Consider the following 16,257-nt stretch of genomic DNA (forward strand, 5'->3'; position numbering starts at 1 on the left):
GTGGAAGAGTGGAGGAGTGGAGTGCTCAGTGTGGAGCAGCAGAGGAGAGGAGGAGTGGAGGAGTGGAGTGCTCAGTGAGGAGCAGCAGAGGAGAAGAGGAGAAGAGGAGAAGAGGAGTGGAGGAGTGGAGTGCTCAGTGAGAAGCAGCAGAGGAGAGGAGAGGAGAGGAGGAGGTGGAGGAGTGGAGCGCTCAGTGAGGAGCAGCAGAGGAGAAGAGGAGAGGAGGAGAAGACTAGAGGAGTGGAGTGCTCAGTGTGGAACAGCAGAGGAGAGGAGGAGTGGAGGAGTGGAGTGCTCAGTGAGGAGCAGCAGAGGAGAAGAGGAGAAGAGGAGAAGAGGAGTGGAGGAGTGGAGTGCTCAGTGAGAAGCAGCAGAGGAGAGGAGAGGAGAGGAGGAGGTGGAGGAGTGGAGCGCTCAGTGAGGAGCAGCAGAGGAGAAGAGGAGAGGAGGAGAAGACTAGAGGAGTGGAGTGCTCAGTGTGGAACAGCAGAGGAGAGGAGGAGGTGGAAGTGTGGAGAAATGGAGTGCTCAGTGTGGAACAGCAGAGGAGAAGAGGAGTGGAGGAGTCGAGGAGTGGAGTGCTCAGTGAGGAGCAGGAGAGGAGAGGAGGAGTGGAGGAGTGGAGGAGTGGAGTGCTCAGTGAGGAGCAGCAGAGGAGGAGTGGAGAAGAGGAGTGGAGGAGTGGAGTGCTCAGTGTGGAACAGCAGAGGAGAAGAGGAGTGGAGGAGAGGAGGAGTGGAGTGCTCAGTGTGGAGCAGCAGAGGAGGTGGAGAGGAGGAGGTGGAAGAGTGGAGGAGAGGAGTGCTCAGTGAGGAGCAGCAGAGGAGAAGAGGACAAGAGGAGTAGAGGAGTGGAGTGCTCAGTGAGGAGCAGCAGAGGAGAAGAGGAGAGGAGGAGAAGACTAGAGGAGTGGAGTGCTCAGTGTGGAACAGCAGAGGAGAAGAGGAGAGGAGGAGAAGACTAGAGGAGTGGAGTGCTCAGTGTGGAACAGCAGAGGAGAAGAGGAGAAGAGGAGTAAAGGAGTGGAGTGCTCAGTGAGGAGCAGCAGAGGAGAGGAGGATGGAAGAGTGGAGGAGTGGAGTGCTCAGTGTGGAACAGCAGAGGAGAGGAGGAGTGGAGGAGTCGAGGAGTGGAGTGCTCAGTGAGGAGCAGGAGAGGAGAGGAGGAGTGGAGGAGTGGAGGAGTGGAGTGCTCAGTGAGGAGCAGCAGAGGAGAAGAGGAGAGGAGGAGAAGACTAGAGGAGTGGAGTGCTCAGTGTGGAACAGCAGAGGAGAAGAGGAGAAGAGGAGTAGAGGAGTGTAGGAGTGGAGCGCTCAGTGAGGAGCAGAAGAGGAGAGGAGGAGTGGAGGAGTGGAGTGCTCAGTGAGAAGCAGCAGAGGAGAAGAGAGGAGAGGAGGAGGTGGAGGAGTGGAGCGCTCAGTGAGTAGCAGCAGAGGAGAAGAGGAGAGGAGGAGAAGACTAGAGGAGTGGAGTGCTCAGTGTGGAACAGCAGAGGAGAAGAGGAGAAGAGGAGTAGAGGAGTGTAGGAGTGGAGCGCTCAGTGAGGAGCAGAAGAGGAGAGGAGGAGTGGAGGAGTGGAGTTCTCAGTGCGGAGCAGCAGAGAAGAGTAGGATGGAAGCACAGGAGACAAGAGAATGGAGACAGAGGGGCCGAGGGGAGGGGGGGGGGGGGGGTCTCTTAGCCGCAGGCCGTCGTAAAGTCCTGTCATCACCTCGTTTCACACACACAGAGGTTCTGTGCGAGAGCTCCACATGTTGCCCGATGATGGAGAACATGCAGAGGCCTCCACAGCCCCTCTACTGCTTACTTCAAAACACCACACAACTCTCACAACCCAACGCAACACAACACAGCCCAACACAAGGTAACACAACACAACTCAACACAACACTACACAACGTAAGACAACAACACACAACTCTCACAATGGAACACAACACAACGCAATACAACACAACATTCACAACGTAACACAACACAACACAGCATAACACAACTCTCACAATGGAACACAACACAATGCAACACAACACAACGCAACACAACGCAATGCAACGCAACACAACATTCACAACGCAACAAAACACAACGCACCACAACATTCACAACGCAACAAAACAAAATACAACGAAACGCAACGCAACACAACACAGCAGCTCCCATCGCAGGGACAGCTCAAAAAGAGCAAATCCCACAAAGCAAAACAACAAACAGCAATACCCATGTACTGCAGCCACTTCAGAACCGCTCCACACCACATAACATAAGAGGGCTCAAAGAAAGCCGCTCTTTGTGCTTCCCTGCGGTACGGTTCAAACTGACGAATACCAGTAAACATCTCCAGTGTGCAAGGAGGTTCACCAGTGCACAGAGTCCCCTTAAAGCGGTTGTCCATCAGACAGTTTGAGGCTTACTTCTGACAGGAGGATCCGAAAAACTCTCTGAGTGGTGTACAAGTCATAATAGGTGTCCGAGCAACAGTAAGGATGGACCTTCACAGAACACTTCAGTGAAACTTCATCAATAAGAAGAAACGGTGCTAGACCACACTTTGTCTGAGTCTGTTCTGGATCTGAGTGGGGTGTGCAGAAACTCACCATTCTGAATGTCCTTCATATCCAAATGCAGACTGGACATCAGGATCCCAACAGCCTGGGATCGCTTGTTATTAAGGATTTTAACAACCTAAAAAGTGGAAATAAATATAGATATATATATAGATAGAAAGAAAGACATACACAAAGAAAGAAAGAAAGAAAGGAAGAAAGAAAGAAGGTGAGAGAGGGGAGAAAGAGAAGGGGAAATTGAACAACAAGACAATTGAAGAAGACAGCTGTGATTGACAGATTTTCTTTCCAGACAAACTGCATCATTATCAGAAAGCATTTCACAGAGTACCATTATAATAAAAGGCAAAGGATTGTTTTTTTTTGCCCTCCGGGGGTAAGAGAATGTGTTCGCCCTCATGTGGGAAGAAAACACTGGCCTCCACTCTCTCTCTCTCTCATGTTCGGCGCTCACATAAAAATGTTCTGTACCACAGGACCCTGCCAAGGAGTCACCACAAACATTATGCAAATGATAAATCTGTCCAGTTGAATTAAGTTGATGTGTGGGATGCTTTTTTGTTGATATCCTCCCCAAATCAGGCATCTTTGTGTGGGGGGAAGGTGGTTCAAAGTCGCCCTGAGATCTAAGAGTGATCTGAACATATTTACAAAAACAGGGCATTAATGCTCAATAAAAAGGGGGTACAAAAAAAAAAAATCCCCCCGGTTAGACTCTGTTAATGTGGTCTGCATGGGAAGTGCAGGCATGCATTCAAAGCACGGCCACACTTAAGTGCATCTAATGCATTGCGCTCCCTCTCCCTATAATTAGGTGTTTATCCCAAAGCCGCTGGCACAGAAAGAGAGGGAGTCGTTGCCTCCATACGCGTCTGTCTGGGGGGAGTGTTTTACACGACGACCACTAACTACAACCAAACTGCACATTACCAGCGAGTTTCGCTTACTCAGATGGGGGTCAGGAGCTGAACGTGCAGTGTTTTGGAGACCAGAGGACGGGCATGCCAGCGCCCTTACTCCTCCAGTTGCAATGCAGTTGTGAAACACTGTGGCGAAATGACATAATGCAGAGATGGATTGGCTGGAACTCACAGCCCACAGATGCCATTTGTTTTTTAACAGTGATAACCTCCCATCTGACTGTTCTCTCAGTTATGAGGTATGATAAGAGTGTTCAGCTGAAACAAGCCAGAAGCACGTTCAAGGGCGCAACATGCAAATGCAAGCTTGTGGACAGAGAGAGGAAGGCAGTGCAAGTTGTCTGTGAATGCTAACTCAACACAGATCAGTCCCCATGCCTCCTCAGATCAGAGCGACCGCAGAGAGAGAAAACAGGAACATAGAGATGCAAACACTCAACACTCAGACATGAAGTGACATCACCAGAAAGCAAGAGCGTGCGAGAGAGTGAGAAAGACTGAGAGGAAGGGTGAGAAATCGAGAGATTGAGAGAGAGGGAGAGGGGGAGGTAGCGAGAGGCTGTGCCAGCGATAAAAAATGACACCAAAAAGTCACGAGGACGGGGGGGGGATATAAAAAGCAACAAACAAAAAGAAGAAAAGCTCCACACCGTGAATCATGTCCCTGCCACCGCCAACTCATCAGCCCGTTAGCGCGATGCGCAACAGTCGCTGGGGCTTCTCGCCTCATTGAGCTTGTGGTGGAAAAAAGCGAAAAAAATAAAAAACCACGGCCACATAATTGTGCCTCTGTGCGTCTTACACATGGAAGCCACTTGGCGTCCCCCGCTTCACCCCCCACCCCCCCAATCATCCAGACCCCAAAGCCACCTCTCCGCAGGGGACCCACCACCCCCACAACCCCACACCATCTCTCCATCAACAACAAGAAAGGGACCGACCCTCTGTGGCCCCTAACCAGATCTACAGCTCCATCTACCACATCATTAAGAGCGTGCCTTCCAGTGTGATCCTCGCTCACCATCCCTTGACTCTCGGAGCGCCGGCGCGGTGATCTGCACCTTCAAAGCTGCCGACGCTGGCTCTTTGGTGCCGATGGTGTTGAAATGTGTGAGTCACACACCGGGATGCCAAAGAACTGGAATCATCAGCATCTCTGAGGCAAAGACTTTGAAATGTCTGGTGGAACTTTTACGGAAGTAACTCATGGAGTAGGTCACGACCACAGACAGACAGCTATATTCACTGTGTTTGTTCTCACAATGGGAATGTGAGGACGATGGAAATATGATGGAAAACATTCCCTGCAGTGCACACCATCATGTTGTGGTTGTCTTTGTTTTCCCTGCTTCAGCATGTTTCAGAGTGGAGTCGTCTGTTTGGGACAGTGAAATCAGATGCTTTACCTGCTTGGCCCTGGATTTGGTGATGGTTTACCTGCTTGGCATTAGATTTGGTGATGGTATACCTGCTTGGCTTTAGATTTGGTGATGGTTTACCTGCTTCGCCTTAGATTTGGTGATGGTATCTGATATGGGTTTCTTCTTCTCCTTCACAGCACTTTTGGAGAAAAGTTCAGCAAATTCATCAAAGTCCACGGGCGGCTCTTCAATCTTCTCCCAAACAAGAGCCTTGTTAGCCTCCCTGAGGATGTAAACAAGAAAACATATTTTTTCAGAATCTTCACTTTTCTAGAAATGAGACACCCTATATGTGGTTTGATCAAACCCATCATTGACAGATACTGACAATTACGGTGTGAGATTCGGTTGTATGTTTGTATGTAGGTCTTGTAATGCACTTACTTGTGAGTACTGATTTATTTATTTTTAAATTAAGGCAGAATCTATAAGTACGACACAGTTTTGAGCTCTTATCACACAGGCTGGTGCAGTGACTGAAAAACAGTGATGTATCTAGGGAAATTAACTGTACAGTGACTAAAATGCAGGGAAATGAACTGTCTGGGCCAAAAGCATTTCCAAAAATCCTTTTTCTGCTATGTTTTGGCTATGTTTGTAGGAGCACAGGAATGCAGAAACATGGCAAAACAAGAGTCTCATTCTAGAGTTGTAGTGGAGTGTATCGCATTGAACTGACGTTTTCGAAGGAAAACTGATTGTCGCCAAGGCCAAGCTGACTCCTTAAAGATCCCACTGCTGTTTCTGCTGGGTTCTTGGGATCAAACACAGGAGTGTTATTAATACGCAGCTCCCTCCAGTGCAAGGCTGAGTCCACAGCATCTGTTCCCACTCTGGGAGCGGTTGACCACACTGCGCCTGACATCTTCCCCTCATTTTACACCGTGATTCCCTTAGCGTTACTCTGCTGTGCAGGAGCCCTCTGCCAGGGCCTACAACTACTGATCCTTATCAGCTACAGCAAATCCATGGCACCCCTAAGCCTCCAGGGCTTCTGGCTGGGTCATTTTCTTATTAGCCTGTTTATTGGAGCTCAACATACAAACTGAGGCTCTGTACATGGAGGAAACGTCTGGAGATCTGTTATTAGAAATTTGTATTTATATTAGCGTTTCTACCCCCCTATTTACTTAGCGGGCGACTTGATTTGGAGTGCAGGGCTGGGCAGCTTGAGGGATAGAAGTTTGCTGGCTCTCTGGGCTTAGTGGAGAAAGTGACATGATGTGAACTGAGTGCACCCAGACATCTTATTCACTGTGGATGGAAGATTCGGCCAAATAAACAAATGCTTATGTATCATAGATCATGGAGACATAGACAAAAATTAGCAGGCATGCAGACACACACTTACACGCATGCAGACACACAGACACACACACACACACACACACACACACACACACACACACACACACACACACACACACACACACACACACACACACACACACACAGACAACTCACTCGCATAGAGACATGCACATTCATACTGTTTGCTGGGTTGCCATGAACTCAATACTTCTGACTCCAGGCTTACCAGAGAGAAAGGAGTACTTTAGAAAATGAATCAATCTTAATATGACATGAACACTTACACAGAGAGAGAGAAAAATAAACAAACACGCACAAACACACACCCAAAACTCGCACACACATACACAGATACGGACACACAGAAGCACACATGAAAAGTCGCACACACACCAGATATCGGCACACACTAGAGCTAACCAATGAGCTATGTAATTACTTTTTAGCATGTAGCTGAATCCTGGTCCAGTAGAGAGGCTTCATGGGCCTGGGAGGCTCGATGGCAGCCTTCAGGGGGGCATCCTCCTGGGTCATGGCCATGGCAAACCCTCCTGGGGGGAATGGAGGAGGAGGCAGGCAGCCAGGACCTGGGGGTGGTGGTGGGGGACCCATGCCTGGTGGAGGAGGGGGTGGCGGGGGTCCTCCCATCCCAGGAGGAGGAGGGGGTGGCGGGGGTGGAGGGCCCATGCCAGGGAGAGGAGGTGGTGGAGGAGGTAGTCCTGGAGGGCCGGCGCCTGGGAGAGGTGGAGGGGGTGGTGGAGGAGGACAGGCTGCCCCCCCGGGTAGCGGAGGTGGGGCTGGAGCTCCTGGGAGAGGTGGTGGTGGTGGTGGTGGTGGCGGTGGGGGTGGGGGTGGGGGTGGTGGTGCAGGGGGACCAGCGGAGAGTCCTGATAGAGATGATGGAGGAGGTAGAGAGAGAAAAAGGTCTTTACCAGGAAGAGGAGGGGGAGGAGGTTGCTGTAAAGTCTGACAGGTACAGGTGAACCCTGGCTGGGTGGGAGGTGGACTACTGTCTGACAAAGGCACTGGAAATGGAACCGCCTCCTCCACTGGTGATGTCTGGCTGGATCTGGCCTGCTGACTGCTCCCCGTCAGTCCATCTGGCTTTAGTGCGTCCGTAACATCCTCCCCTCCCTCCGACTCCCTACTGCAAATACCCCTCTCCAGCGACACCTGTTGACTCTCCAAGCTGGATATCTTATCATGTAATTCCCGTATCGTCCCCTCGAGCTGCCGGATCATGTCGGAATCCCCACCTTCCACATTTCCAGATCGTGACGCGCCTTCGTCCTGTTGAGAAAAAAAAAGAAAAATCAAGATCAGGATTTCAGTGAGCTTCCAAAGCAGAGAGCAGTCAATTGCAAAACACATTAAACTAGATTTGCTGTTGAGCCACCGTGAGGCAGCAGATGGCAGACGGTCATGTTAAATAGACAGGGAGTTGAGAAGAACAGAGCCCTTCCCCAAGGAAGCAGACTAATACTTTAGCCAGAGAGAGGGGGGGACTCATTTTCCTCAACAGGAACAAGGCACGCATGTGGTCACCCACAAGCAAATAAAAACACTTTGCCTGATCGGGAAATCTACCACCATTTCCCGGACGAGGGGAGAATGAAGACAAACCAAATTAAGGCAACTCGCCACATCCCAAGAGAAAGGCGGAGGAAAAAAAACACAACAGAGGAACGATTGGGTTGCACACCCAGATGAGATGGGGTCACGGAAGTCCAAAAGTCTAGACTCGCGCTCGCTCACTGGCTCCCCGGGCTCCAGAAAGCCCAGCCAGAGAGTCTCGTGGAGAGCATAGGCCTGCGCGATTAAAGCTTCAAACGGCTTCAAAAGCGAACAGGCAGAGCAGGCTAGAGCCAGGAGTTCAACACACACACACACACACGAATGTACATATGGCGAGACATACAAACATATTACCACACACTCATTTGCACACACACTCACTCACTCACTCACACTCACTCACACACACACACACACACACACACACACACACACAGACACACATATGATAAATCGCTTCTCAAAGGAACATGAACACATAATATATATATATACAGTATATGTTCATGCATGTAGTTGGACAGACACACATACATCCGTGCTTACAGTTAGACATACACACAGAAACACACATGCACGCACATACGTCCATGCATGTGGTTAGACAGACACACATATGAACGAACATGTGTGTGCAGAGGCACACAATATGAGTGCATACACACAACTCTGACACACATTTATGCAAGCACACACAGACACATCAGACAAAGGGTCTGGATACAGTTAGGCTGCTTGCTATGAGGTCTGTGTTCACTTTGAGCCCATGTAGCGCCTTAAGAGTGACGTTAAGAGGGTAATTATATTCGGTCACTGCCACTGCATCTGCTGTAGCTGAAGAGTCTGCTACCTGATGACAATGACAATTGTGTATGAGTATATATGTATGTGTGTGTGTGTGTGTGTGTGTGTGTGTGTATGTGTGTAGGAGTGTGTATGAGTGTGTTTGAGTATTTGTGTGTGTGTAAATTGGTAAGGTTCATGAGTTCATGGGTGTTTCAACTTGTCAATTTGTAGGCCTTAATGGAATCCTAATTGGATAAACAAAATACCATGTTGACACTTGCCTTACCTATGATTAATAAAGTGAATGAAAGGATTCATGGGAATGTGTGTGCTAGACTGACTCTTTGGAAAAATATAACTTTTACTCTTCTATTCAATGAATTCCTCGCTGATGAGAATCCTGGTCAAGTGCTGCCCTCTGTTGGCTGACAAATCAATGGCACAAAAGATACCCATTTCACATAAATAGTATTACATAAATATATACTTTAGATATCACTTTTCATCAAAAGGGGTGTGACAGTTAGTATTAAGTTAAAAGTAAGACTTTTAAGAATATTGTGTTAAATATTCAGAGTTAATACTTTCAGGGTAGAATTGCTGGGAAGCACATTTTGTTTTCATTAATATGTTCATTCATTAATAACTTCAAAAGCAGTATTTGTCTTTTATCCATTCATTAATTAGACCTTGGGGCCTCTTTTCAGCTTGGTAGCTGCCACCGGCTCCCAGTCAGATGTTCATGCATCACTTGCAAATGGCTTTCGCAGGTGTAAGACATTTAGGCTTAAGTGTTACTGAGAACTCAGACGTGGCCAGAAACTTCCTCTGGGTTCACTTTCAACTTAAAGAACAAACGCTCGCAAATAAAATAAATTAGACTGTTTACAACAGCTCATAAAATACACAGGCTCATTCATCATTGAGCTTTAAAAGTAGGGGCAGCGGAATTGTTTAAAGAGTGCGAAGGGAGGCACATTTGCTCCACAGATGGCTAGCTCTGAGGCCTTCACATGTGAGAAGCGTAGCATAATTTACAGTAACATAAACAGAATGTTGAAACAGCAAGGGTTAGCACCAGCGCCTTTGAAAAGCGACTATCACTGGATCATATAATAGCACTTGGCACAGCCAAGGGCAGTTTTGATTAATGTACATGCAGAGCATACACACAAACTCTCTCTCTTACTCTATCACTCTCTCTCACACACAAGCACGCACATGTCCTCACACGCACATACACACACACGCATGTACACTATCAAACACTGGTTTTGAACATGGATGGGGTCATTTCAGCTTCAACCCCCCACCCTTCAACATCCATTCACAAACATCTAGTGTGTTAAGTGCACACACAGACCTGCTCTGCTCGGGCGGAATGGGGGCGCTGTGTGTGTCTCCTTCCCAGCACTGCCCCCATGGGCTGCTCCCACTGCTGGAGGTGGGGGCTGATGGGAGCCCAGGTGTACAGCTGCTCCTCCTGGGCACAGAGGGGGAAAGGAGGTGTGAGAAGAACTGACGTGAGGAGAGAAGAGGAGAGAGAGAGGAGGGGAGAAGAGGAAAGACAGCAGAGGTGAAGAGAGGAGAGAAGAGAAGAGAAGAGAAGAAAAGAGAAGAGGAGAAGAGAGAGCAGAGGAGAAGAGAGAAGAGGAGAGGAGAGAAGAGGATAGAGGTGAAATGAGACAGGTGTGCTTCTCACATGCAGTATCACATTTAGCTGCATCGTGTTCTTAACATCATTGATCAAAAGAAAAAGAGCGCTTCCTGTATAATAAGAGGATAGGAGCCTGTGAGAGCGGTAATGGAAAGCGACGGTGGAGCTGGTAGCATGAGATCACTTGTGATGACATCTCTGAGATTGCAGCCCAGACAAAAATGAGGCTGTCAGCCCTCGGCAGAGACGCTTAGTGGCTCCCTGCGCTCGCAACTGCACACAGTCCCCATTGTGCAACTAAGTGTGTGACTAATCAGATGACTAAAAATAAACAGCCGCGTTAACAACCATGATCCCGAACCAGAGCTGTGAAAAAGGAGGGGGTGTGTATCAGCTGGAGAAAAAGACAGGGTTAGACAGAGAGGGGGATACAGAGACAGAGGAGGAGAAAGATAGTCTACGAAGGTTCAATTGTTTTCTTTCTGAACTGACAATGGTATTAATGTGCACATAAGGAAAACCTTTCTGGAGAGATGTAAGGAGCCAATCTTTGAAGTGTCATATCTCAACTAATAGTACAAACGGTATTTACTACGAGGCAGATCAGTGCTGGGCCTGTGTGAGGATGAGCTGAAGGCGGTTAAACTGTATCAAACACAGAAACATCACCAGTAGGACGATGAGTGCATTCCTGTATGCATCAGTGTTGGATGATTATATGTCCATGACGAGGGGGGAGTACTGTACAGTATATATATATATATATATATATATACAGAACAGGACATACCTCATTATCATTCAAATGCACTGCACAAGAAGTCCACAACATACAGAGATAATGGACTCCTGTAACATAATGGGTTAGTATTACATTACAAATATCTAGTCTGCATCTACAGCCAGCTGTTGAGCAGGTCATGTGTGATGCAATTTAATCCAAAAGCAAAAAAAAAAGATGAAAATAAAAGAAAACAAAGGAGGAAATAAGATGACTTTGAGAACAGAGGTACTTGCATGCTTGTATCTTAGCGCATGTGTGTTTGTATGCATGAGCGATCATCCATTTTGCCTAGAATGAATGTGTGATGATGTGCAAGCACTCGCTTGTGTGTTTGCACAAGTATGCATGAGTAACGATGTCCATGTTAGCACTCGCGCATGTGTGTGTGTGTGTGTCTGTGTCCCTGTATGTCTATGGGAGGTAGCACAGGGGAAAAGCAGACCCTCTACAGTCCCCATAAAGAGCAGAAAAAAAAGCCTGCTGCCATGATGAGCTGCAGGGCTGGGAGCAGAGAGGCTCTGGCACGCTCAGCTTACCCAGAGACAGAGCGCCTTGAGCTGGACACGAGCCACAGAGAGGCCAGGCACGTGGAGCTCTTACGTAACCGTGTCAGCAGATGAGCTGGGAGAGCAGATGTGTGGGTGTCTTGGAGTGTGTGTGTGTGTGTGTGTGTGTGTGTGTGTGTGTGTGTATGTGTGTGTGTGTGTGTGTAACTGTGCAGTGCCTGAATGAATAAATGAGGCATGACTGAATATGTCCTTCTCTGTGTTTGTTATGCAGGTTTGTTTGTGTGTGTGTGTGTGTGTGTGTGTGTGTGTGTGTGTGTCTGTCATTGTGTGCATATTTTTGATTGACCACCGGTGTGTGTATTTCTATGCATGTGTTTGTAGGTCTATGTAGAAATGTGTATTTGCATTTGCAAATATAAATGTGTGTGAGTGTATATGTGTGTGTGTGTGTGTGTGTGTGTGTGTGTGTGTGTGTGTTAGAGAAAGAGAGTGTGTGTGTGTGAGAGAGAGAGAGAGAGAGAGAGCGAGAGAGAGAGGGAGTATGTGTGTGTGTGTGTGTGTGTGTGTGTGTGTGTGTGTGTGTGTGTGTGTGTGTGTGTGTGTGTGTGTGTGTGTGAGAGAGAGCGAGAGAGAGAGAGAGTGTGTGTGTGTGTGTGTGAGTGTGTGTGTGTGTGTGTGTGTGTGTGTGTGTGTGTGAGCGAGAGGTGGGAAGTAGGAGATAAACACTAATCTATTCAAATATAATCAGCTCTGCCTGGCTGATCGGAAGAACTCCACTCATCAGGCTATTTTGAAATGAATCACAAAATGGCAATCTCTAACACTGACTGACGACATAAGGTTTAGATGCACAACATTTAGTCTCATTAAAAAAATGTACAAATCGTTTGAAAAGAAACAGTGCCCCTCAGCATAATGTTCAAAATGTGACGATAAAGCTCTCTGAGGGACTGGATGAGGCTGAGGCAAACACACTCAAGAATTCCTTCCGCCTCTCTCTCTCTCTCCTCTGTCCTCTGTCCTCTCTCCTCTCTCCTTCTCTCTCTCTCTCTCTCTCTCTCTCTCTCTCTCTCTCTCTCCTCTCTCCTCTCTCCTTCTCTCCCTCTCTTGTTCAACCACATGAACAGAACAGAACTGAACAGATTCTTATCACACAGAATATAAATCTCATGCTGCACTGGGATCAAGACGCAAAAAGATCTCTGAACACTGCTCCAGCACACACACACACACACACACACACACACACACACACACACACACACACACACACACACACACACACACACACACACACACACACACACACACACACACACACACACACACACACTTCTTTTCCTTCCTTCCGCTCTTTCTCTCTATCTATTTCTATCTCTCACACACCAGCTCCAGGAGAACATACAGTTATCATATGCTGCATCCTGGTGAGAGGGGAGCTGAATGTGTGGAGGCGTTTAATGAAGTGTGATGATGAGAACCTGTGACTTTATTCAGTGCTACATATGCACAAGCTCAGTCCTGGCAAAGAACAAACTTCTCCCCAAGAGAAATCTGGAGAGAAAAATAGGTAGATAAAGATCTTTGCCAACATTATTTTGTTAGCAGCAGACACCACTGTGCATCATTGATTGATATGTCTGGTGACAGGCCTCTCGTTGGCATGGAGACACTGCTGTTAGTCTTACATTGAAGGTGCGCATATCTGGCACGCCTCCTTCTTGGAGCTGCCCCCTGAAGCAGTGGCTGAAAGGCTGGAGGATCCCCAGGGCCAGGAAGCGGGAGCACAACGTCTCGACCTCCTCAGGGGGCACTTCTACCCCTGCCAAACAACGCTCCAACAGAGTACGACCTGCGAGGGAGAGAGAGTGACTGTGAGTGTGTGAGTGAGAGAGAGAGAGACACACACAGCTAAAAGGAGGCCTGTCTAATAAGGAACTAGTGTTCAAAATCAGAGTGGGATTGTTACAATGCAAAAAGTGAAAATATTGAGAGGTTTGGCATGGAATACTCATCCCCCACCTACTTGGTCTAAGAGAGCAGTGACAGCTACTGGTTAGCTGGAGACCATGCACCAAAACAATCATTCATCCATAACAGCATCATTACCACAGGCAAGGAGGAGCGTGAGTGTGCAGTTTCAGAAGGCCTAGCCGTAAAAACATCACTTATCTATCAGTCGAGCACAAATCTAATACTCTCATATTTAAGTACCCAACTACTTTGAGGCCTAACATCCTTGTAATAATCAAGACAAATCAAAATACTTGGCACTGTAGAAGCCTTTAAAAAAAAAAGTTTAAAAATAAACACCAAAACAGCTGTCCCAAATGAATCTGCCATATTGCAGAGAAAAAATGTATTATGAGACAAGCAGCAAACTGGGATTAATATAAAACTCTCATAATCTAAGAGATTAATATTTCTGACCAGACCAACAGACCCTGTCACTGGTTGACCCCAGATGATTGAAATGAACGACCAGATGATCCTTGAAATATGTTTATGTCTGAGTGCTGCATGTCTATAATAATACACAGAATATGACATATTGGCAACTGATATGGTATTAGGAACACATCAAATCAAAATGGCACAAATAGGCTACATTTATCGTGATGTGATGGTACAATGGAGCTAACTGTCCTATAGCTGTGATTGGGTCTGCGAACTAACGTGCCAACGAGGGAGCAGCCTCTCACTGTCATTATCAAACCACACTGAAGTTTTAAAGGTGCATGTTTTGAGCCATTTGCATTACCAATGTTAAAAGTGCCTGCGCAGTTTAGCAACACCCTGTATGACTTTGCACAGCGTGAATTGTTCCTTAGAACCGTCCAACGTGCTCCACCTCCAAGTCTACATTTCAGTAGGCAATTACACTGCCGTATTTGGATATAGCTAGAGAAAGTGAAGAGTGAATGAAAGGGGGAAAACAAAGAAAAAAACTAAGGTAAGAGTAGAAACAGATATACGCATAGGCTAACTGTCAAATCACGGTATTTGCCAGACTGAGTGGCTTTAGAAAAATGGTAACAAACCAAGTTAGCTCACCAACTCCGCAAGGCCTTTGGGGCTAGTAACTTTGATATATATTTTAGCAAAAGATAAATTCAGTAATTTAACACATTGTAGATATATAATTTAACAGACACGTCGTATGTCATGGCCACTACTACACTACTTCAACAGCATCATAATGTCTTGGATCAGCTAGCACGACGAATCGACCAAACAAGTTTCTTTATGTAGGTTACCAGCCCACGCACGGCCTGCGATGATTCAGTATGTGAGCTTTGCAGACTAGGCTGTTTATATTATAATGATTGATGTGGAGTGTCTTGTACCTGAATCACCTTTGATCAGGTCTCAGAGCAAGCCTGCTTTTAACATCCAGGCGAGTAGGACCAGTGGAGAGTGGCTGAGATGATTTTTCTGGTCAATTACGCGACTGACAATCCCAGGTTTTCCTTATACTGTTGATGTTTGTTATACATGTAACCCCTTGTAGGCCTAGTATGAATTACATTATTTTCAGATGATGCTTAGGCTATTTAAAAAATCCTTGAGCTACTTCTTTGATATGGGCTACACCTAGCTACAACTTAATTGTGTTGTTTTACGGTGTCTTGTGACGAAATCCTATGTGTATGCTATGGATGTGATCCTACCTTAAGCGTTTTACTCCCCATTGAAACTCAGTAGAAGGAGAAGGCTTACCGTGGCTTAATGTTCCAAAATAGCGATCAATGTTTGATAGCACATGTCATAAGCACCTTCTCCTTTGTCAGACAAATTTGGTGATTATTGGACACTGTTTTGGAACATTAAAACACGTTCCGCTTTTTCCATAATTGGCATCATCATCCCTGCATGCCACTCAGCCACTTTACTCATCCCAGTTTAACGCAGAGCTAGACACTCTGCCCAATTCTTTTTTTTTACATTGTGCAGAGTTGGGGTTTGAGTCTCCTGATTAACATTGTTATGCTCTCCACATGAAGCTCACTGGTTGTTAAGAGTCCTGCTGGCCCCAGACTGCAGTGGGTGTTCACCTTATGCTCCCCTGCCTTTGAGGAATGGAAACCTGCTGCATGTGATCTATGTTTTGTTGTAACATTCTTCGGTGATCCAAATTTTTGTTTGAGTGGCTAAATGAAAACAGATTAAGTAGTCTTAAATTGCGTTCTTGCGTTTGAGTGCTTGGCAGAAATCCCTGTTAGTTCATAGACTGTACACATAAATGATCATATTGCACTAACCATATAATTTATGTATACAGTGTATTCTGTGCTTTACAAGTGAAGTATGCATGAATTCTGTCCTGAAAGTGTCATTTAAGAATGAAGTATTAACTGGACCTAATGGAAGAGATTCACCCAGGCTGCAGTTGATTTGTTTCATGAAATCAGAGCCTTTGTAGTCAACTTGCAGAGGGATGGAATGAGCGCTTGAAAAACACTAGTGACAAACAGAATAGAATATTAGAATGCCTGTTTTCCCATACTATTCTGGCTCAATTTGATAAGGACCATAATAATGTTTGGCAGGGGATCTGTTTCAAGGAAAAATTCAGGGAACTTTAGGTTGGAGGTCAAACAAAATGGTGTGCTTCTATAATGGATGTGACGGCACAGCCTGGAAACCGTGTTCTAATGGAAAAATCTTAATTTATGTGGGAAAGTTTGACCAGTATCACAGCAGTAAACAGTCCTGCATACATAGCA

At 46.6% G+C, this 16,257-nt stretch overlaps 1 protein-coding gene across 1 annotated transcript in view; it reads right to left on the reverse strand.

The window, feature by feature from the left end:
• The window catches only part of fmn2a (formin 2a), a gene marked incomplete at both ends in the record, with an annotated part of 41,277 nt that overhangs the window by 21,901 nt on the left and 3,119 nt on the right, over positions 1-16,257 (reverse strand). The window contains 7 exons of the mRNA XM_080849159.1: positions 2,598-2,685; positions 4,987-5,131; positions 6,659-7,106; positions 7,377-7,509; positions 7,975-8,052; positions 9,944-10,063; positions 13,219-13,382. Of these exons, the coding sequence (XP_080705285.1) occupies positions 2,598-2,685; positions 4,987-5,131; positions 6,659-7,106; positions 7,377-7,509; positions 7,975-8,052; positions 9,944-10,063; positions 13,219-13,382 (1,176 nt within the window). The remainder of the gene's footprint in view (positions 1-2,597; positions 2,686-4,986; positions 5,132-6,658; positions 7,107-7,376; positions 7,510-7,974; positions 8,053-9,943; positions 10,064-13,218; positions 13,383-16,257) is intronic.

The sequence above is a fragment of the Sprattus sprattus genome (assembly GCF_963457725.1).
Source record: "Sprattus sprattus genome assembly, chromosome: 12".
In the NCBI taxonomy this organism is placed as follows: domain Eukaryota; kingdom Metazoa; phylum Chordata; class Actinopteri; order Clupeiformes; family Clupeidae; genus Sprattus; species Sprattus sprattus.